Here is a 23,192-nt window from a genome sequence, read left to right on the forward strand (position 1 = left end):
CGAGTACAGATCTATGCATAAATGAACCGAGTGAATAATCAACAAAAATCTGAAAAAAAAACTGCGCGTATTAGGATCGAACAGCTTTGCTTCAATGCGAAAGTAAGTTCATTTGACAATGAAAGACGAAATGAACACCAGTTAAGCCACGCAAACAGCATGAAAACTGATCAAAAGGGGTTCTGTTGATGTTGAAGTGGATCTGCTCGAAGAGAAGACAGAATGAGTTTCAATTGATAGTGAAGGTTGACAACTTCGTCGTCGTTTGACGATTTTTGGTTGAAAGTGACTTTGTTGGGCCCTGGTGCTGATGCCGGTAAGTTCATTCTGCCTTCTGCCACTAAATGAACACTCGCAAGTTGGGTAAAACACAGTTTTCAAAAACAACATTTATTTAAATTAATCACATTTCCTACATTTACTATACTGCCGTTCTACGCATATCTGTCCCATGTTACTTTTGGAAGTTTTTCACTTTTGTTCATAAAACAGTACTTTTTAGGTAAACTTTCAATTGAAAATAGAAAAACATTTTATTTATTTGAAATTCTACGCATAACTGTCCCACAAAGAATTTTTTACTGAATCTTTTATTAACGGATCGATTTCAGTGCACGAATGATTGAAACAGGATTTATACGATTAAAAGGAACTCAATGAGTCAATTAGGGAAAAAGAAGGTTTATTTTATGATGAAAAATATTAAGAGAAACACCAGATAATAGTCACATTTCAAACTGTGGATTATTAGAGTAATAATAATCAATTTACAAGAAGCAGTGCAACGATCTTGAAATAAACCAAAGACAAAATAACATGATTTAAATTCAATTGTATGTACCAACGATGTATACACATCTTCCAATATTGGCATTATTAAAAAAGTACGTATTATTGTCTTAAAAAAAAACGAAACAACGCAGTTAACAATTATGGCACTTTCTGTCACTTGATGTGTCCACTCATCTAGTTGATAGCTGCTACCATATTTTGTAGTTAAAATAAGGTTCCTGTTGACTGATTCAGAATATCCGTTGTCGTATCGTCCTTGCGTAAATTTAGTGGTTAGAATGTGTTCAATATATTGCCGTGGATGCATTTGGTTTGATATAATGAAATCATTACTGTGTATGTTAACTTTTCCAAAGTCTTTCTTGAAATCATCAAAGTCTACGATCGACAATCTTATTGTGTTCTACACAGAGCATTCATCATTTGTTTCTCAATATACCCATACTTATAGGCTTTATAGATGTAGCAAATGACGATTTCAGCAATGTCCACTCACTTATTGTTGGTTTCAGTTAATGATGCACTTTCAAAACGCTCATGTAAACACAACCACAAGAGTAAAAACGTCAAACGCAACGTGGCCATCAAAGCAACACGGAAGGTAATAGTTCTTAGTGGGAATGAAATGCGTAGAATTTCCTACTTCATAGCAAATTTCTCGGCATAAAAGTCCCCCTGAATTGTTTTCGTATAAAAATAGGCTTCACTAATTTCATTGAAGGTAATTTCTGTAGTTTTATCTAAAACAAACTGATTCTGTTGAAATGTGAACAATACACTAACTTATTTTTAACTTATTTTTCTTCCAATGAGCAGAAATGATTCGAAACATTATTCGTGATTTTCTCTGATGTTACTTTTAGAACATGGGACAGATATGCGTAGAACGGCAGTATACAACAGCAAACTTAAACACTAACAAATTAAACGTTCTCCATCACTACTGGGATACCCAACCGTACTATTTGGCGACCGAAACTAACTGATTCCCGTACCTATCTGGCCATCACTTGACCTATGGTCACCTAACCCAAATCTCCCTCTCGCGCTGTGTAGAAGTCTACCAACGGTCGACGACCATCGGTGATTTGAACAGTTGCACCATAAAGGTAACTCTAAGACTAGTAGGTCCCGAAGAAACGTGCTAAACTTTTTGGCTCAGCTTTGGTACTTTCTTCGGTCCCAAGTTAATCAATGCACCTCTCGAAACATAGGATGATCCACGAACCCCTCATTTTATCTGTCAAACTTGAAAAGCGAATCAAAACAAATATATTGCAGTACTAGAATTTCGACTAGCTTGGGACCAATAGGCTAGTTAAGTAGTGAGCAAATTTAAAATCGTTGGTTTCCACCGGTTGATTGCACTCTCTTGGGTCCTGCTACTATCGATCCCATGGAACCGTATGGGAAGTTGATGGCGATCGCTGCAATCCCATAAATCGTATGGCGTATGGCGCTCTTGCTGTTGGTCTCAGGCCAGTGACAAGGCCTATACCAACAGCAGCGTTTAACAGGGCTTCCCTTAGCTCAGTCGGTAAAGGCGCAGCTACAAAGCAAAACCATGCTGGAGGTGGCTGGGTCCAATTCCCGGTCCGGTCTAGGAATTTTTCGGGTTGGAAAATTTCTCGACTTCCCTGGGCATAGAAGTATGATTGGTCACACAATTATACCAATGCAAAAATGGTACAGGTATCGAAAGCTCTCAATTAATAACTGTGGAAGTGCATCTAGAACACTCAGTTGAGAGCACGCAATAAGCTAATATGCGATATGCAATAAGCTTGGAATGTGAAGAAGAAGAAGAAGCGTTTGACAGTAGGCAGCATGTCCCGGGCTCAAATCATTTATTTTGCTGCGCTGTCACGGTATAACATGTTGCCTACGCACCTGCCACTGGGCTGGTCCCGACCGGGCGTAGGTACTAATGGTGATGCTGTAACGTAGTTTGTTTCTTCGTGCTTGCTAAAAATCTTGACTTTTTTCTCTCACATATTATCAAATTTTGCATCAGTAGTAGACAACAGAATAAGGGAATGATATTTTTTTGACAAGGTCTACATGTCCAAATAGTTTTATTGAACTCTGAGAGGGTGCTGCCAATTCCAAATACGATTTGGCGAGAAATGCATCATGAGCCCTTTTCATATGTAATTCTCGATAAATCAAAGTGAACTTAAGTGCTGATTAGACAAAATTGAATCACAAATTGAGCTTCATTGGATTCTGAGATGATTTTGAGCTTCACTGGTTTAGTTTTGTGTGAAAATGGCAAATCAAAAAAAAAAATTAGTTCAGACATGAAAAAGTTTTTGTAAGAAAAACTTTTTTTCCTTAAAAGTGCCCTTCTCGCGATGTATGGATGTAGTAAACATTATTACCTATCTTGAGGTAAAGTTTCATCCAAATCGAACATGGTGATTTTTTTTAAATCGACTTTAAATTTTAAAAATCGATGATTTTTTTCAGTGTAGGTCTGAAATGAAATTTTTCCAGCATTTTTTTTCGATAACTTGGACAATTTCCTAAAAGTCATCCATACAACACATTTTTGTAGGAGTTGTCATTTTTCCATAATATTTTGTTGAAAAAGTTTGGCCCTTCTCAAATGTTACTCTAGATACATTTTGGAAAAACTAAGTATGCAAAATGGCATATTTAGTCAAGGTTCACGCATCCAGAAAGTTTCATTGAAATCTGAGAGGGTGCTACCAGCTCCGAATACGATTTGGCGCGAAATGCGTCTATTGTTTCCATCAGTCATGCAGCAGTATAAATCCAGGGTTGTAATTTCTGGGTGTTTCAGACCCAAGCAGTATCAAAATATCAAATTTTGATATACGAAGTATTTTGCATGTATTTTTGGAATAATTCTTTGGTATTTTATTTCTTATAGGGTGTCCCAGAATGTCTAAGTACGATTTAAAAAAACGATAATAAGCTACTCATTAGCTTCAGCACAGATGCCTTTCCAACAATTTTGGATACAGTCACAAACTTTATAGCGGAAGTCTTTCGCAAACTTTGTAACGGAATCCGCTGCCTTTACATGTTTCCGCAAATATGCTTTGGTCATGGTCCAAAAAGTTTCGATTGGCCTGGTCTGGGACAGTTTGTATTCATCTTCTTGGGTACGAATTGGACCTTGTTGGCTTTATACTAGGCTACCGTGTCCTTGGAGTAATGAACCGACACCAAATCTGGCCAAAAACAGTACTGAGGCGTCGTGTTTGCGGATCATGGGTAACAGACGCTTGCTTAAACAATAACGCACGTAAACATCGGTTGTCATTGTCTCCGTTGTCATAAACGGTTTGGAAAGCATACTACACTCACAAATGACTTGCCAAACCATAGCCTTTTTACCGAATTTTTCGGAAAAAATCGCCTTATCCACGTCGTCAACACTTCGACCATCACTAACGGTGTAGTAATGATCACCAGGACGTATCACCATTTATCGTATAATTCATCATCCATAATCACGCACAGCGATTTTACGCACAGCAATTGGTCGTATAACCAACAATCAATACGAAACTAAAGATTTTAAATTGGCTCACTACTTGACTACACGAAACGAAAATCAAGTATTTAATTCATGTGTTTCACTTATACATTTTTGCCAAAGCATCAGCCTTATACATTCCATAAGACAAACCACATAGGTCCTATTAGAATGCATAAAAGGTATGTGTGACCGCTTATACATTTCATTTGATACATGATCTTTATTAACTTTTTGCAAGGCGTCTGCTTATTAGTTGACTTATACATTTTATGAATAATCAGCGATGGAAATTTGCCAAAAGGTATAAGGAGATTTATATCCGTGTAGCCTATTGGTCCCAAGCAAACGATTAACGTATCCCATTCTAGTCGAAATTCTAGTACTACGCAATGTTTGTTTTGATTCGCTATGAAAGTTTGACAGGTAAAATGAGGGGTTATTGGTTTTTCCTATGTTTCAAAGGGTGAATCGATTAGCTTGGGACCGAAGAGAGTACCAGAGCTGAGCCAAAAAGTTGAGCACATTTCTTCGGGACCTTCTGCTTAGAGTTACCTCTATGGTATAACCATAGAGGTAACTCTAAGACCACTGGGTCCCGAAGAAAATCATTATTATTTTTGGCTCACTCAGTACCAGAACAACGGTCCCAAGCAGTCCCAAGCTATTTCACTCACCCCTGCATGTTTTGCATGAATCCACACACCCCTGATGTTATCTGTCAAACTTTCATAGCGAATCAAAACAAACATAGTGTAGTAATAGAATTTCAACTAGAATAGGGTACGTTAATCGTTTGCTTGGGACCAATAGGCTACTAAAGTGGTGAGCCAATTTAAAATCGTTAGTTTCGTATTGATTGTTGGTATAACTTCCGAGCCCTCGGGTTGACGGATGCAGCATGTTTGTCACTCCCAGCGAATCCAAACACATAAAGCAACCAACGATACAGACAAAACGGTTGCTACGACTACCATGACAAATTCGCTTTGTAACATAGCTCGATCCGAGTGGTAGAAGGATAATGATATATTGCTTGCCTGCTTTGTTGCAATATACTCGGATGAGGACATAGCTTGATATGAATCGAGAAAATACATAACAAAAAATTCCCATTAACACACGTGTATCGTGTTCGGCTTTACTTCGTGAAGCAGCTTGCCAATAATTTGCTCGTTTCCTTCTACCGCCCCGAGTGAGTTGTGTCGCACGGGCTGCTTGTCATGAAAAAGAAGGAAGAAGATTATATCATTATTGTTTTGCAGTTCTGACATAGCGTTATTATTCGGTTCGTTGATCGCTTGTCATTTTGTCATTTGGAGATATTTTTGATTCCTTGAGTCACTCCACCTTGGCTTTTTCTGCTTCTTATTCGTCTTTATACCCATTCTTGCCTTGGCCCGCTAGACGATACTCTTCGAGGATCCCGCGTCTCGAACCGTAGCACTTTTCTTGCGACTGAAAGCTTGCACGATTTTTCGGTCCAGGGTTCGATTACCGTCCAGATTTTTGCTTGTCCTGGAATGTTGCTTCACCATAGTTCCGAATTGCGTTTCGAACAGCTCCGATGCTTACACCTTCCAATTTCGCTAATTGACTCAGAGAAATTTTGGGGATAGTACACCATTTGTGCACGATCTGTTTGCGCTTTTCCGGAGATATGCTTCGCATTGTCACAGAAATGTAAAGAACCGACACTTGCGATACACGAAACTGTTGGTTGAAATGTCAACAATGATTCAGCGTCATAATCAGCTGTTTAAACGTCATCTGGAATAAGAAGGGGTGTTCCAAAGTCATGCTTATACATTCTGGGACACTCTATATGTCAGGCTGGTCAGCACATAATTATTGTACCACGAACAGGATTAGTTATAAGTTATAAGATATTTTCTCCTACTCGGGTTAGGATCATTCCCGAGTCACGACCGATCGAAAGGTCGCAGAGATTCTCGAGCGGTTAAATTCGACTTTGGCAGACGCTGGTTACTAACCTCGACAGTTAGTTCAAGAGATGCAGACCGTTCCATGTAAGGAATCGGCGTGATTGTTGATATACATCGCGTAAGCAAAGAGGCCATTTGTCACATTTTCTGTGAACCAATTTGAACAAGTCAGATTCTTTTAATACACCCTAATAATGTGTCGTTCTTTTCAAATGAACAGTGAGCTACTTTCACCAAATGCTCCACGATAGATACAATGACTAAAAGACACGCAAGCAACCCTAATTATGTGCAATACAGCGTCATTGGCTTTCGCAAATTAATCCACTGGGTGAAACCAGACGGACGTTGTCACGTTCAGCACGCAACCGGATCATCTAAAGCACATTTCCTACCTTTAAATAATTAAGAGCACAATAAAGAGAGTATCTAACGCTTTACCTTCTTCGCAAGCATTCCGCAGTCCATCTCTCACTTCGTCTAATGACCAGGGATGCCAGATGGTTTTGAAAATTGTCTACACGCCAAATGACGAATCGATCTGAAGCGACCTTTTCCGATTTGCATGAAACTTTGCATGATTGTTTGTTATGGTCAATCATTTAAATTTGAGCTAAAATTCAGTCATTTAGAATCACGCAAAAAACTTCAACATGGTGTATTAGAGATTTTTTAACAAAACATGACTCGACAAAATTGTAGGATTTTTTTTTCTTGTTAGTAAAAATATACACTGTAAAAAATCAAGTGCTTTCGGGTTAAATATAAAAAAGAGCATTTAAAACTACAATATTGACTTGGACTAGGACACCGAAAAGTCTGTAACTTTTTCATTTTACGTTGCAACCATATTTATATGTGAAGATTATGATGCATCAAAATTATGTAATGCTTAGATTATTGATATCTTTTAATGAATATTCAAAGTAAGTCACAATAAACGCATTACCAGAACAAAAAAAAATTATGCTATTTTCTGTCTTTGTTTTTTCTTACGTAACATAGTAATTTTTTTTCTATGGAACCCTTGAGATACCCATATTTATTTATTTACCTATTTATTTATTTATTTATTTATTTATTTATTTATTTATTTATTTATTTATTTATTTATTCATGTGGAAGCATTTATTCTTAAGCCCTAATCCTTTGAACTTTCCAGATCACTAATTAGAACAACATGTTTTAAGTTGGGTGTCGAAAAACGATCATTCATATCGAACTTTGTCTTACGTCTTACGTCTTACCAGTTTGCATATTCAATTCAAATTGAATGAAAACCACTAGAGAATAGATTAACGTGGGACGAAAAATATCATAATAAAATGTTGAAAACGCGTATGTATACTTTGTTATACACAATTCATACATGTTTTAGTTGATGTGTAACATCACTGAAAATTTAAAAAGATCAAAATTTTTTGGCTTGACCTAGGGGCATCCCACTCTAAACTTTAGTTCGGATATTTATTAAATATTTTTAAATATCTCGTAAGTATCGCTAAGTATTTTTTAATATTTTGTTTTTAGGTTTTATTTCCATCGTAGTAACGTTTGTTTAGGACCGGTTGCTAGTGCTGTATTTGTTGTTTTTTGCTCCATCAGTTCGATAATTTTAGTCACGTGATCTAATCATTTTTTAGAGTATAAAATTAGTTTATTTGAAATGAAATATGAATTCATTGTAAGAGGTAAGTATTTCAAATCTGCCTACGAAAGGATATAACAAAATGTATGTTTTTCAGTGATCTAAAATGTGAAAGTACACCAAGTCTTTTTGATCCGTTTTCTTTAACATCAGAATCCTAGAAGACGATTGTAGAACCAAAGAGCTTTAAATGTGAACAGTCCCTTACAATTAAAGAACATTTAATTACTGTACAGTCAGTCTAGCGTGTTCATCATATGGAAGTGATTCATATTTGTGGAAGAATGTATGTTGTTGTTGAATGTATATATTATGAAATAAAAGCTGAACACAATGAAATTGTTTATTATCAAGACTACTAAACATTTCACAGACTAATCATAGTTTACCAAACCACCGAATCTATAAATAACAATAATTTGAAAATAACAATATGGTTTTTTAAACCATAAAATGAAACATGGAAAATGGAGCTTTTTTGTAAGGTTATCGTTCAGCTCATTAACCCATTTAATGAGCATGCCCCCAATATCGCCACATTTTTTTATAATCTGTGACGTAAAATCATTGTAACTATCCACTAGAAGCTAGTTCAAGCCTCTAAGGGAGCATCCATTAAGTACGTCACGCTCTGGGGGGTGTTACAAATGTGTGACAAGCAATGCTTTAGGTAGTGGAACAAAGTGACGAATGGGAAGGGGGAGTACATTTTCTTTAATTTTTGCGAAGAGTGCTTAATACATGCTTTCCAACTCAATGGTTCCAACACTATTGGTTTTTTTTAGGGTGAAATAATAGATTTTCTTTAAACGAAACCCTTAGGACCATAATTCCCTCATGGGAATGTTCAAAGTAAGCGTCTGTAAGAAAAATATCAGGTGAATTGAATGTTGTGATAGTCAATTTTAATAACCGTTCTAAATTTTGTTCTGAACCGATTTTTCGATTTGAACTTGTCTAACTTGGCGACCTTTATGAGCTTCAAGTAGAAGGGCATAGTATGGGGGGAAATCCATGGGAATGTTGTTCATTTCTGCGGCCCATAAAGCTACGGAAGCTATGAGACTCGACTCTAAGGATGCCACAAGTTCCGATACCAGCTCCCATCAGCTTAAATGTTCGTAGTTATTATCACAGGATCAAGATCCTAGTGGGTGAAAACTTCGGTGAAAACCTCCGTGAAAACTATACTTATAACAAGATAGTCATTTCCAGATCTGTATTTTGAACGATACATTTAAACGAGCAATAGTCGAAAGGTTCCAATGGCCATCAGCATAGCTTCCTCCTGGGACTGGATCAAAGAGTCACGTACGATACGGTCAGTGACGTGTAGTTAATTCTATTAATATTGAAACTCACAACTGTTTGACACCGGGACTTCTGCGCCGTCTCTGAAGGGGACGTGTCTACATCCCTGACTGCTGGTCTAAGCCAGTCGGCAGTTGTTGGAGTGGACACCAAAGGCCTGTTTTGCTCCCGGGCCTCCGGGTGTTGGCGAGGTAGACAGACTTTTCGGAATTATGAGAAGCTTTACAAAAAGGGTTAATTTAGGCTTTAATTGAATGGTTTTATTGATCCAATGGCGGGCGGGAGGTGAAACACTTACGCTGCTGCAATAGAGAAACCGGCCGCTGTCTATGTCAAGCTGCCGATCCTCGTGGCTATCGGCGGCTGTAGTGTGAACTTATCCCAGATCCTTGGAGACCACGGACGTTTGCTGTCCCAGAGGTTGCAATCTCGGTCTCCGAAAGGCACACTATCACCGCCTTATAGGCTCTTCACACACTACCTTCCAAAAGTGCACTCTAACAACGTGCGTCTCTGAACCCCATCCAAATTTCACCAGATCCACTCTGTTCCACAGCTCCAGACTCACTGACCTTCTCTCCTCTTCAGCATAGCTCATACACCACCCTTTTGTTATGCGTTTTGCTCTATCCGCTGTTCAATCGTGGCCCTCTTCATTATGGGACACTGAACACTGTTTCTTTTCCTATCGTCTCACACTCGCAACGAAAAACTGTTGCCCGATCGGTAACAATATAATAAATGTTAAATGTACACAAAATCAGATAAGATTTGAATCCAAACGTCAGATAAACAAACAAATTAAATTTGTTTATAGGCTATAGCAACCGAGCAAACAAACCATCGCTAGATATTTCATAAGTATTTCTTAAGTATTTATAAATATTCCCAGGTATCTATTGGTATATCGATAGAAATACAAAGTTTAGAGTGGGATGCCCCTAGGGCTTGACGCAAATTAAAAATTAACCCACGTGTAGCGGCTGTCTCGATATGAAATTTAGGGGTTCCAATTCATATGGCACTATTGCTGTCGTGAAAGCTGTCAAGGTTCCTTAAAGTGTTCATAAATCCGTTCTCCATGATCGTAATTTAGTTTCTGGTGTCCTTCGGTGCGTTTTTATCCTGATTGAAACTTTATTTAATAGTGTTTCTGGTTGCTGGCAAAGTTTAAGTAATGTGGTTGAGGAGGTCCAAACGTCGTGATACAATCCGGCAACTTTAAATAAAACATAGGAGTGCGGTTTCCATGCACGGAGCGTTTCCCAGGGCGTCCCAGATACAAGATGACATTCCATATAGGACCCGGATGCCCTGAAAGCAGGGACAGCTGATCACTATGTGCTCCACCGTCATTGTAACTCCATAAGTGTCACATTTCTTCCGGAAGGTGGGTGCTCTTCTTATGTTATGTGTGACTCGTGTGTGGTTGGAATGCAAACGGACACGTTGGTCCCACCAGTTTGGAACATCTGCCCATCTTGTTGTTTCTCCCTTTAGCTTGCGGATAAATGGCTCTGTTCTGGAAGCCCACTCACTAGTCCAAGCTTCGCGAAGTATCGATTTAGTCCACTTTTTGGCTTCCGGACCGGGGACGCTCGTTGTAACCCTGCGACCTCAACGGCCGGTGGCAGCGAGGTGATCCGGTTCAATATTTCCCCTGATCCTACAATGACCAGGGACCCAGAGGAAGATGGCATTCGGTGGGGCTAACTTTTGAATACCTTGGATCCACGGATGACGTGTTACCAGTGATTTCAAAGCTGCGAGACCACTGACGGAGTCAGTTAAAATATATAGCGATTTATCGGCGATTTACCACGTAGTGAATTGCCGCAGCTTCGGCCGGTCTGGTTGCCAGAAGAAGGTACAACTGGTGGTGTAGGTGTCGTATCCTCCCGTTCAGCAGTTCCGCAATGTGTGCATGTAGTTCAGGTGAGTTTTCTCCCGCTCTAAAGGACCTGGTTATCGATGAGTCAATTTGGTGGCAAGGGCCGTCCCATTCTCTGGCTTCATTCCAGTGACCTCGTTAGTCCCAGTCGTTTTCTCTGTAGCTAATGGCCCTGCAGCATATAGTTTCCGCTACCTGTTCCCAAAGCCAGGAAGGGTTCCCAGCTCAATACAGGCAGCGTCGGCCAGTGTCGAGGGTAAAATACCAGCCACTATTCACTATCAGGTTTGGTTATAAGGGGTTTTACATTAAGCATTTCCTATCTTTGAAGTTGAATAAAACAAACTGTGTGTGAGATATCGACGAGACGAGATTTATTTTTCGATTGAAAGGCCTATCAATACCATAATGCATGGAAAATGACATCGTTCAAATGGCCGCCTCGGCTGCGCTTGGTGGCGAGAGGTCCAATTTCCCATGACTCTGGCGCACAAATCGGGCTGAATCTCGTTGATGGCTTGAGTCATGTTGGCTTTGAGGGTATCGGTGGTTTGCGGCTTATTGGCATAGACCTGCGACTCAACATAATTCCACAAGGAAAAAAAAAAGTCTAGCGAGGTAAAATCACACGATCCTGGTGGCCAGTTGACATCGCCTCCGCGCGAAATTACCATGCCCGGATATCGCTAATGCAGAATATCAATTGTGTCGTGCGCTGTATGGCACATATCGTTCAAATCCATATCGTCCACTTAAGGCCCGAAGAAGTAGGTAATCATCGACCTGCAGCGCTCTCCGTACGGACCGATGACGCATGCGGTCTAAAAAGCACACCAAACAGTGACTTTCTGGGGATGCATTGCCACTTGGTGGACCTCGTGTGGATTGGCCTTGTCCCAAATTCGACAATTCTGCTTGTTCACATACCCCCTCGTCGCTGAAGAAGATTTTTCAACTGCTCCAAAACCCAATCAGCGTACACACGGCGCTGTCTATGATCGTTAAGCTTGAGCTCTTGGGTCAATTGGATCGTGTATGGGTGTAGACCCAAGTCTCGACGCAGAATTCACCAAGTTGCCTGGTGCGCGGCTCGGAATCGACTGTCGGAGGTTCTCCTGCACACTTTCGCGTACAGCGGCGTTCACCAAACCAATTTCCTCGGATTTGTTCACCACATTGCGAATAGTCCTTTCGGTAGGACGATTACTGCGACCGAAAAATGGGCGAAGAGCTCGGAACGTTCCTCGCAAAGAACACTAACTTTGATAATAACAATTTTGTCATTTGCACGTACTGTTGGACGCTATAACTCTCCATGGTAATTTTGGCAAGATACACTGAATGAATGACACCTGTAGCCGCAATGAACGGTCAAAGTTAGGAAATCCCTATTGGAAAACCCTTTAGATGGGTGTCATCGTGGAGGATAACAAGTCGTTAGCAGCACATGTGATCTCTACCCCATAAAAGAGCCTGCCATGAACGACTGCTTTGGCAATCTTAAGCAGGGCTTCGCGGTTGTTGCTCTGGTGCGGCTTAGACATTGTCCGGAGTTGGTTCAGCCGAGTGTGACAACTGTTCCTTACATCATTAAAATGTGAGACGAATGTCAGTCCAGGATTACTCCAAGTATTGAAATAGTTTTCCTGAAAGGTATCGGTATACCACCGCATTTGATGGCTGTTCATAGGGGATTGCGGAAGGAACGGCAGATGTGGGAGACCACACTTTTCTGGGCAGATAGCACGAAGCCTACCTGTGTAGCTCATCTTTGGGTTGCTGAAACAGCTACCTGTAGCTTTCTTTGCAATGCTTTGAGAGCGTGGCTCATAGCCATTAACACAATGTCATCCGAGTAAACGAGGACATAAATACCTTTAGGAGGAGCAACGAAGATTCCGTTCGTACCCACAAAGAAAAAAGTTCGAAGGGTTGTATACTAGATACGACCGCAGGGTTGGCGTTGGATAACGTCTGTTATGTGTTGTACTTAATTGTGTATATTATATTTTAGGAATATTCCTTAATAACTCTTTTGCGAAAGTTTGGTGGCCCTGAAAAGGGCCGTTTTGTTGGGCTGATGTTGTTGGGTTTGCTCTACTCTGTCGCCCTGGAGGAGCTTTGGAATGATGTTGGTAGTTCGAAGACAGACAGCATCTCCCTTTCCAGCGTTCCCACACCCCAGTATAGTCCCCAAATTTAAGTGTAACTGTGATATTCTGGAAAGAAATTGTCTTCAAAACTAACTCTTTGTCGAATTATTGGTGGCCCTGAAATGGGCCGTTTTGATTGTGGTTTTGGAATGATGGTTATGCCGAGCATGGGTACCGGATGGCGATGGCGATTTTGATGAGCGGTTTGCATGCCGGGCGCTTTGCTTCAACCACGAGTGCGGTGAACTCCGGGTAAATATTATTACCAATCAGTAGAACAGCGCTAGGTGGTATGATGAACCGGGAAATCCACTCGAGATGTCGAGAGGGTAGATGGTTGTTTTGGAGGTTGTGATGAGGACGATTTTGGAACGGAACGGGTTGTGCTCGATGATGCATCGTTCTTCTTCACACAGTCTGTGAAGACGAGTTCGATTCTGAAATAAGTTTTGTAGAAATGCAATAAAAATGGAATCTATGGCTCTGCGAAGATTCAACTTTCGATATTCAAGTGTCGGAAAGGCATTAAAAAATTAATTGTTAAACTCTTTCTTGATAATGTTGTGGCCCTGAAAAGGGCCATTTTTCCAACGCGCTCGGCGTAGTTGCCCTTGCGGAGCAGACGGTGAATACGACCGACTGAGAACTGCAGCAGCTGGGCATTCCATGACGGCGGCCCAGTATACCGGAGCACTGGCACCAACGCACTCGGCGTAGTTGCCCTTTCGCCCCCAGGCTCTGCTGCCGCTGCTCTGCTGCCGTTGCTCTGCTTCCGCTGCTCTGGTACTGCTGCTCTGCTGCTCAGCTGCTGGGTCGACGATCGGATAGACAATGATGGAACGGGTGACCTTGTTGGACGCTTATATAGTAGAACAGAAAATATCAGAGGTGTCAGATACTCGCATCTGATGTCTCGGTTGGAGAAAGTATAAGAATATAAAAAAAAAATCAATCAATTTTCACCATCTTTAGACAATGGTTTACTTTTAACCATTTTTCAATAGTTTACAGAATGAAATCAATAGTTTTAAAACATTAATCAAATTGCTAGAAATATTTACAATCGATTGATGCCATAATCTCGTAAATCTATCGAGAGACGGTTGAGTTATTATCGTTCAAAATCTTTTAATTTTTCGTAACGCATCCAAAATGACTGTTTTCAATTTTTTACCCCCGTATGTTGCCGAAAGACGTTATCCAACGTCAAAAATGACGGCTATGACGGAACCCTGTGGTATCCCTGTTTCTCCCGCCCTGACGGAAGAGCGGTGATCTCCGACCAGCATCTGGAAGGATCTGTTACGGAGGAAATTATTCAAAAAGACCCCAGGCTGCAAGTTGTTGAATAACACAAGGTGTCCAAGCGCGGTGGTAGGCCTTAGCCAAATCCAAGGATGCAATATTGACGTGGAGCCCTTTTTCCATCGCATCTTGTAAAATATCATCCATTGCTGCAAAGTAAGTCCAGGCCGAAAAGCGTGTTGCCGGTGGTCTAAAAGGTTATTACCTTCAAGAAAACCTATCAAGGGACGGTTCACCATGCGCTCGAGAGTCTTGCTCATACAGCAGGTAAAGGAGATGGGGCGGAAATCTCCCGGGGAGAGAGTTGCTTACTCGTTCTTGGGCATAGGAACCACTAAGCTATGTAACCACTCGCAAGGCAAGATGTTGCCGATCCAGGTCTTGTTGAGAATGTCGAGAAATATGAGTTTGGTTTCCAGCGGCAGATGGTGTAGCATGGGATAACCTATCTCGTCCGGACTTGCCAATTTTCCACTGCCCCGGCTGAGGGCGTGATTGAGCTCGTCGATAAGGAAAGGAACGTTGATGGAAAGTGGAACAGCATCCTCCGGGATGGAAATGTTATCGATACTTTGAGTGGAGACGTTTTTCCGGCTAATGAAGTTCTCTTCGCTGCGGTTGATAGATGATAAGGACTCAAAATGGTCGATCAAGGCGTTGGCAATGACTAATGGGTCTCTTTCTCTTGCCACTCAGAGCATTGACTCGGATCCACAGCTCTGAGGCCATATGGTTGGAGTTGATCCCCTCGAGAAAATCCTCCCAGCTGTTCTTTTTGGCGTCCCCAATGGCTTGGCGGTAGTGGTTTCTCTTGGTTCGGTAACACGCTCTTTATCGGGTGGTCTTTAGGCAGACGTTTTGCAACACGGAGGGCCTTTTTTCTTGCTTTAATTGCTGATTTTTTTTCGGCACACCACCAGTGGAGAGGTTTCCTCCCAGAGTACGGACTGGTCTTTAGAATTGCGGTACTCACTGCCCCGAGGATATTCTCCATTAGTTCCTCCATATTTGTCGGCGGGTGTTCGTTGGATGCATGAGTAACTGCTTGATCGAAAAGCTCCCAGTTGGCTTGCTCGTACTCGAAAAAAAAATCGTTCCTGAAAACGGGAACAGACCGTGAACTAAAAATCACGGCCAACTATCCAGAACAAAATTTTCTCAAATATACACCGTGAACTATGGTTCACGGCTGTGGTTCACTAATATGGGAACTCTTTTTTTCCCGTGTATAGACCTGGGAGGATTCTGGAAGGGGATCTCCCCAGCAAGATAACTATCAGATAATGGTCGCTCCAGGCTGGGTCCTCTAGGGCCCTCCATAAAAGCTTTCCGGTAATGGTGGGACTGGCCGCTGATATATCGACTGCGGCATCGGTTTGACCGCGAACGAAGGTGTTGGATCCGTCATTGAGGATCACTAGATTGAGTGATTCCGTTAGCTCAGCGATAACAGAGCTGCAAGGATTTACTTTAGAGCTCCCCTAGGATGGGTGGTGCCCATTAGAGTCACCGAGGATAAGGAGAGGACCGGTAATCGAATCTAGCGCTCGTTGAAGACTATTTTGAAGGTCATTTTCGATTGGCACCGGGATTGTGGACTCAATTCTAATTCCGACGATGGGAAGATCGGTGTTGAAGTGAATCGGGGAGAACGGAGTACCTTCCGTGATCCCGATGGCGATGATTGTTATAGAAAATTGTTGGTATATTGCTTATAAATAGAAATTCATACTTGCCGAAGAAAGCCTCCAGCTAAGTAGACAAACAAAAAAAGTTGTGATCTAAAGTGAGAGTCTGTTTTATAAAGTGAACAGCTAATAAAAATTAAAGGGGCGTCGGGAAAAGTTTCATACTACAAAATCAACAAAAAACCATCAACAACAATTTTTTTGAAAACTTTTGAACTTTTTACATAAACAAGTTTTTCATCAGTTTTATCCTAAAAACCATTTTAAACCAGTAACGCAGGTAGATCACCTTTTCATGGTACATTACTGGTATAGGAACTACCTCCGAAGATACTCTTCACCATCCTTTCGCAACAGGGGAGTTTGGTATAGGAGATGATTTACCTGGCCTTCATCAAAATTTACCTTTACTCGCTTTCTACTCTCTATATACAATTTTCACACTGCCGTACTCTACCGGAACTATCAACTCTATTGATGTCTATGATATTTGACGTTAGTCATCTCCAACTACATATTTTATGGTTCAAAAGAAGTCACGCTCTTGAGCTCCCATTCTAAAGAGAGGGTGTCCATTAGACTGATCCAAAATTTGACTTTTTCGCTCCACAGTGCTTAAATGGTTTCAAATCGGGTCCTGATTAGCCTCCAAAAGTTACAACTCATTTGGTTAGAAACAGACTTCGCACAAGCCATTTGAAGTTTACATGTAAATTACTATGGGAAATCTCAACTTTTTGTTCATTGCCTTCTAGTATTTTTCCATATTGAGCTGCGAAACAATTCGATAGCAATTCTTACAGAAAATTTTCTCAGCTACAACTTTGCTGAAAATCGTTTCTATGTAAAACGAGACAGAAAAAAGTTATTAAATATTTAAGAGATTGGTAAACTTATGACAACTAGGCAACACTGTATTTTGCAGTGTGACATAGTAGCCATGATTTTTGTGTACTATTCAACGCCCCAGAAACACCAATGTTGCCTGCTGATCAGTTGATTGAGCATGATCATAAGACATCAGCGCATTGAACAATTGATAACTTTCGATCCTCGCATTTAATCAAAAAATGATCTTCAGCAATGTTGTAGCTGGGAAAATTTCTTACAACTACAGTTGAAAGTTTTTGAAGCAAACCAATATGGTGAAATTTTAGATAGACATGAACAAAAATCTTGGTTTTACCATAGTAATTCCCATACAAACTTCAAATAGTTTGTGCCATCTCAGTTTCTCACCAAATGGGTTCAAATTTTGAGAGGTTAGTCAGGATCAGATTTGGAATCGTTTAAGTATTGTGGAGCGAAAATTTCAAATTTTGCATCACTCTAGTGTCCATGGTCCTAAAGAATGTATCGCATTGCATAATCATGTTATCATGTAGTCTCCTTAATAAAGATATAAAAAAAAAAAAAAAAAAAAAAAAAAAAAAATGTTATCTCCGTAAATTTTTAAGCCTAGACTTGGCATATGTAGATCATAATACCATTGACTACAGACCTGCATAAATGCAACGAGAAAGCTGTCATGATCAACTGACGATTGAAATGTTTTTTTTTTTTTTGCAAAAGCTATTATAACTGTTTTAACTTTTGTCCTTGAAATCATAACAACACAACAAATATTGAAAAACTAATAGGAGCTTATTGAAGCAAAACATAACACATCAGCAAAAACTAGTTTATTCTGCTTTCAAACAGCGCTAATTTAGTTGGAAATGGAGTCTTTAAATAAATTTAAACTTCTCTGAATTCAGACTTCCTAACAAACAATTTGAGTAGATCAACAGCTGAATCAACCTTGGTTTAGCTGAAGAAGCTGATTTTTGCCTGAATAAGCTCTTATTTAACATTCAATGTTTGTTGGGCTAGTGCAAATAATCCGTACCAAAATCACGCCACACCCAAAATCTGAAATGCAAATTCGAGTAAATCTGCGAGACTGCGATCCCCGTAGTTGGAGAAATTAGAATGCTGATAGATATTGAATTCTTCATATATCTGTAACCTTTTCCCAAGGTCTGAATTGAGTCTGTAAGCAAGAATGTCTGTATAAGACATGTCTGTATAAGACATGTCTGTATTAGAGTCGGTGTATAATGAGTCACGCCAAGAGTGAAGCCAAGTCTACCTATTGAACTGTCAAATCGGCTACCTATCGTGCAAAGTAAATAAACATTACGATGCTATGAAAGGTCTACGAAAGGTATTGCAATGAAATATAAAATAAAATTGAAGAAATCATCGTAAACACGCAGCGAGCATTAAATGGTCATGGGATACGTTTGGTTTTGATCAGTAATGAGAATTTCTACTATTTTTTGATAAGATAATTTGACAAAATCACTGATATTATGATTCACTACAGCCGTTATTTTTGGTTCTCGCTAGAAGTCATTTAAAGTTGATGTAGAAGTCCTCTGTTGCCAAGTGAAAAGAAAGGGAATCCTTCGGAAACCGTGATGCGAGTTCAACTGTTTTTCTCTTGGCGTGACTCATTATACACCGACTCTAGTCTGTATAAGACATGTCTGTATAAGACATGTCTGTATATCTGGCATCCCTGGCTAATGACAGTTGATGACGAGTTTTTACCAAACGAGTAGACAAAATCGTTTGTGTGCCCACAGCGTCGTCAAAGCGCAAAAAGTCAATTATTTCGATTCGTGTCCTGGAGGCGAAGAAAACACTCCGTCCGCACCGTACAAAAATGGAGTGAGTGGCCGGTAGTTGACAAAATGGAAATGCCCCTGCTAGAATGCTTTAGCAGCGTTCGTTCGCAAATGGCATTATTTTCATTTAATTTAATTACAGTTTTAGCGAAATGGAAATTAAATTAAAACTTGCTCTCGCCACCTACCGGTTTTGGTACATCCGTCTGTTGGTACCCGCCTCAGTGTGTGTCTGGTATTAAAATGAGGAGACGCACTGCCTGGATATTGAGACATTTGACCTCTCGGCATTGAAGAGTTTAGCGAGCAATTTTGTCAGCTGTTGAAACAACGAACGGTAGAAAGGTCGGAAGAGCAATTACCACCACAAGATAACCCTATTGCTCGAAAAACCAAGCGACCGAGCCCCACCCGAACTCCCAATTGCCAGAACAGGATGGGACAAAATAGGTCCAACGGTTTAATAGTGGCCCGACATGCATCTGCTTTTAAGAGCACTTTGTAAATGTCATGTACACGTCGTTGTTGGTACGGAAAGCTACTCGACAGCCAAAAAATACGCAGCCCCTCTTGACGAACTCATAAATCACCGGTAAAGGTGTGACGATGGACGATGGATGGTGCTGGTGACACAGCATCATTCGCTCTCGCACCCCAGAGCCCGGGTCGAGTTGGTTCGTCAAGTGTGATTCTGGCAAAGTCCTTTCTGGATTTATAACGAAGCGGAAAATCTGATTCTATTTGATCTACTTAGCACTTTCTAATCTTTTCTCCCTTTGCTATCTCTCTCAACAGGTGAGGTGGAACGTCTACTCAAGGAGCACCAGCAGAATCAGGAGCTGGTGGAAAAGATCGGTAGAAACTCCTACCAGATCATCTACCCGGTGCAGTTGAGGCACCACGAGAAGATGGGCATCTCGACGAGAGAAGTCGGCACAAAGGTACGCTATCGCTCCAGAGCTTCCTCCTACTCTCCATCACAATCATCATCATCGTCATCCATGAATTCCATTACTACTTTCCACCATCACAACTACAACTACAACAAAAATGTCACACGCACACGCAAATCCTACTATCCCGATGATGCCACGATGAGTACCGATGAGCTAGCTAGGATGGTATGTGCTTTTGATTTTTGATCCGTTTCATGTTACCTGAGTACAATTGAAGCTGAACAATGCATTAGGTCCTAAGTAACATTGACAGATTCTCTTCGTTGACTTTCTCTTTGAATCCTCTCGGCCATGTTAAGACATTACGACAAACACGACAAGAATCGGTTCTGAACCCATGTTATTAACGAAAGAGAAAGTCGATAAAGATAATCCGTCGATGTTACTTAGGACCTAATGCATTGTTCAGCTTGAATTGTGTGTGTGTGTGTGATTTGCAGCACCTGTTTTACTGAGTTGTTTTAAGGTTGTATATTGTGATTGCTTGTTTGATTCCTTGCACCAATGATGACTATTTGAAAATGAAAATTTAATTGCTTGAGTGAATCAACCGAAAAGGAGACCCTACTAATTTCTTCGCCACGGCAATTGTGACCTTCCATTATGATGACAATCATAGGATGAAGATTTTTTAACGAAACCTTTCGTAAACTATTTAACCGTTTTTGCCCCATTTATCCTGAGGCTTATTTAAGGAACTTTTTAGAATTCGACTATAGAAGTACACAATTGAAGACATTTTTGGGAAATGAATTGTTTTGGCGTCCAAACTATTCCTTGTTTTTCGTACTGAACACCAATGCTACCGACGCCAGGGAGGCAGCTCCCACACCTGGACCCTACCAATCGACCCATCAACTCATGGACCAGGGGCTAACGACTTTACTAGCTTTACTAAGGAAGGCGTGATCAGAGATGTTATATGCCTCAGAACGGTGCCAACTGGTATCGAACCCAGGCGCTTGGATGAGAGGCAATCACGCTTACCACTACACCTGTGTCGCTGTATTTATGACCAACCAAGGTTTGCTATTTATTAAGATTTTTTCAGGACAAAATAGTTAGTGATGAAGTAGCCCATAAGTGGCTTTGAAATCTAATTTTGGAACGTTCGCCTCTTGGTGGCGGTTTGAAATTCTTGTGTCAAAGGTACGATCAAGGATCATCCTATGCACTCTGTTCCGAGCGACCTGGATTTTTTTCCTGTGAGTCTGTGCACATGATTCGCACACCGAAGCTGCGTAGAGGATTGCAGGTGCTATAATTTGTTTGTAGACAGCCAGTTTGTTCACCTTTGAGAGGCGAGATCTACGGCAAATCAGCGGATACAGACACCTAACCAAGGCGGAACACTTGATTACGGCTTTTACCACATGCGAGCGGAATAGGAGCTTTTCATCGAACAACATCCCGAGATAGGTTACTTCGGCAGACCACTCAACCCTTGTGCCATCCATGATTACAGTACAAGAGGTAGCCGGTTTTAGTATGGGTGATTGCCGATGGTGCATAATCAGCAAAGGCATCAAGACATCGTTGGAGCTTGTTTGTTATTTCGCGAGGCATCCTACCCTTGACGGTTATTGCGGTATCATCCGCGAACAGGAAGAACACGCAGCCGCCTCCGAGGGGCGGAGTGTCAGAAGTGTAGATGCTGTAAAACAAAGGCCCCAACAGACTTCCTTGCGGAACACCTGCTGGGATGGAGAACGTGTTTGAAAGGCAGCCATTCAACGATACCCTGAACGACCTTTTCTGAAGGTAGTTACGGGTGATTTTAACAAGGAAAGTTGAAGTTACAAAGCTTGTGCCAGACATTGTCAAACGCTTTCTCAACGTCTAACAATGCCATGGCTGTGAACTTGGATACAGTCTTGTTACTAGGGATGTTATTCATCACTCGTACTAGCTGATGATTTGTGGAGTGCCCTTCCTGAAATCAAACTGTTCCGGTAGGAGAATGTTGTGTTCTTCGACAAACTTGAGCAAACGATTGAGAATAAGTTTCTCGAACAATTTGCTCAGCGCTGGAAGGAGGCTGATCGTTCTGTAGCTTGAAGCTAGCGTTAGATCCTTCCCGGGTTTGCGGATTGGTATAATTTTTGCTGTCTTCCAGATACCTGGAATGTAGTGCAGTTGCAAGCATCTGTTGAAGACAGCTGCCAGCAGAGAGTGAACCTTCATGCTGAGATTTTTCAACACTAGGTTGAATATTTTGTCGAACCCGGGGGCCTTCATGTTTTTGGTGCATTTCAGCGCTGAGCACAAGGGGAGGTATCAAGGTTGAGTACGCATTGCTCAACCTGAACTTCGAGTGGACTCTGGATGTGGAAGCCAAGCAAGTGCGATTTGGCAATATGCTCACCAATCGCATTTGCTTTCTCCTGAGGGGTGATTATGAGCCGATCGTCATCATATTCATCTTTGAGTGGTGGAATGGGTTTGGGGTGCGTCTTGGTCTGGAGCGGTCGTCCTGATTCTGAACGAGCTGCCTGAATCTTTCGTTCCGGAGCAAGACCATTCTGGAAGCAATCTCCCTGTTCAGATCGGGGCCATTTCACGTTTCCTCGCTAGATCTCCGATTCTTTGGAACTGGCGTCTACGAACATTTCTCAGGCGAATCAAGAGTATGGGAATCAATGGCAATAAACTTAACCCTCACATGAACTCGTCGGACGCACGTCTCGTCAGCCACGGTTATGGCTTGGTGGAGTCCCTCGAACGCTCGGTAGATGTCCTCCACGGAGTCAAACGGCGGGTTGTCGATGATGTGCCTGTCTACCACGCGTCCAAACTGGGCCCAGTTCACCCACCACCGGTTGGTGGCAGAAGCTGAGTTCGTTCAAGGCTACCGGCTTGGACAAGCCGGTATTTGTCAGGAACAGGTCAAGCGTCGATGGGTTACCTGCCGGTGAGATAAATGTTGGCTCATCCGAAAACCGAACAGCAGACGACCGTTCTGGTTCTGCTGGTTGTTCCACCAGGCCTCATGGCGAGCGTTTAGAACTCCTCCAACTACGAAGCGCGAACCGGTACGGGGTATAGTGATCAGTGAATTTAGCCACTAGTCTACTGCTGGCGGTACACTGTCGATATGGGACAGACTGAGGTATTTTATCCCTTTCTTGACGACGACCGCAGCACCACCCCCCTGGAGCTGGTGCGTTCAAGACGAATAATGTCGCCGGACTTTAGATGGGTATCGGTTAGAAGGCCCACGTCGATGCTGTGCTTGCGGAGGAAGTCGACAAGCTCAATCTATTTAGCTCTTACAGAGCAAGCATTCCAGGTGATGATAGTTAGCGGTTTAGACGCCATACTG

The 23,192-nt window shown here is 41.4% G+C and overlaps 1 protein-coding gene across 2 annotated transcripts in view; it reads left to right on the plus strand.

The window, feature by feature from the left end:
* Positions 1 to 20,138, plus strand: part of LOC135697550 (uncharacterized) — a 335,633-nt gene extending 315,495 nt beyond the window's left edge. For both annotated transcript variants that reach the window (XM_065217305.1, XM_065217306.1), the window contains one exon: positions 19,710 to 20,138. In XM_065217305.1, coding sequence (XP_065073377.1) covers positions 19,710 to 20,056 — 347 coding nt within the window. In that variant the 3' untranslated portion in view covers positions 20,057 to 20,138. The remainder of the gene's footprint in view (positions 1 to 19,709) is intronic.
* The last annotated feature ends 3,054 nt before the right edge of the window (positions 20,139 to 23,192 follow it).

This window comes from Ochlerotatus camptorhynchus, unplaced genomic scaffold (assembly GCF_037179485.1).
Source record: "Ochlerotatus camptorhynchus isolate MF236.1 unplaced genomic scaffold, CSIRO-AGI_Acam_v1.1 ptg000073l, whole genome shotgun sequence".
NCBI classification, from domain to species: domain Eukaryota; kingdom Metazoa; phylum Arthropoda; class Insecta; order Diptera; family Culicidae; genus Ochlerotatus; species Ochlerotatus camptorhynchus.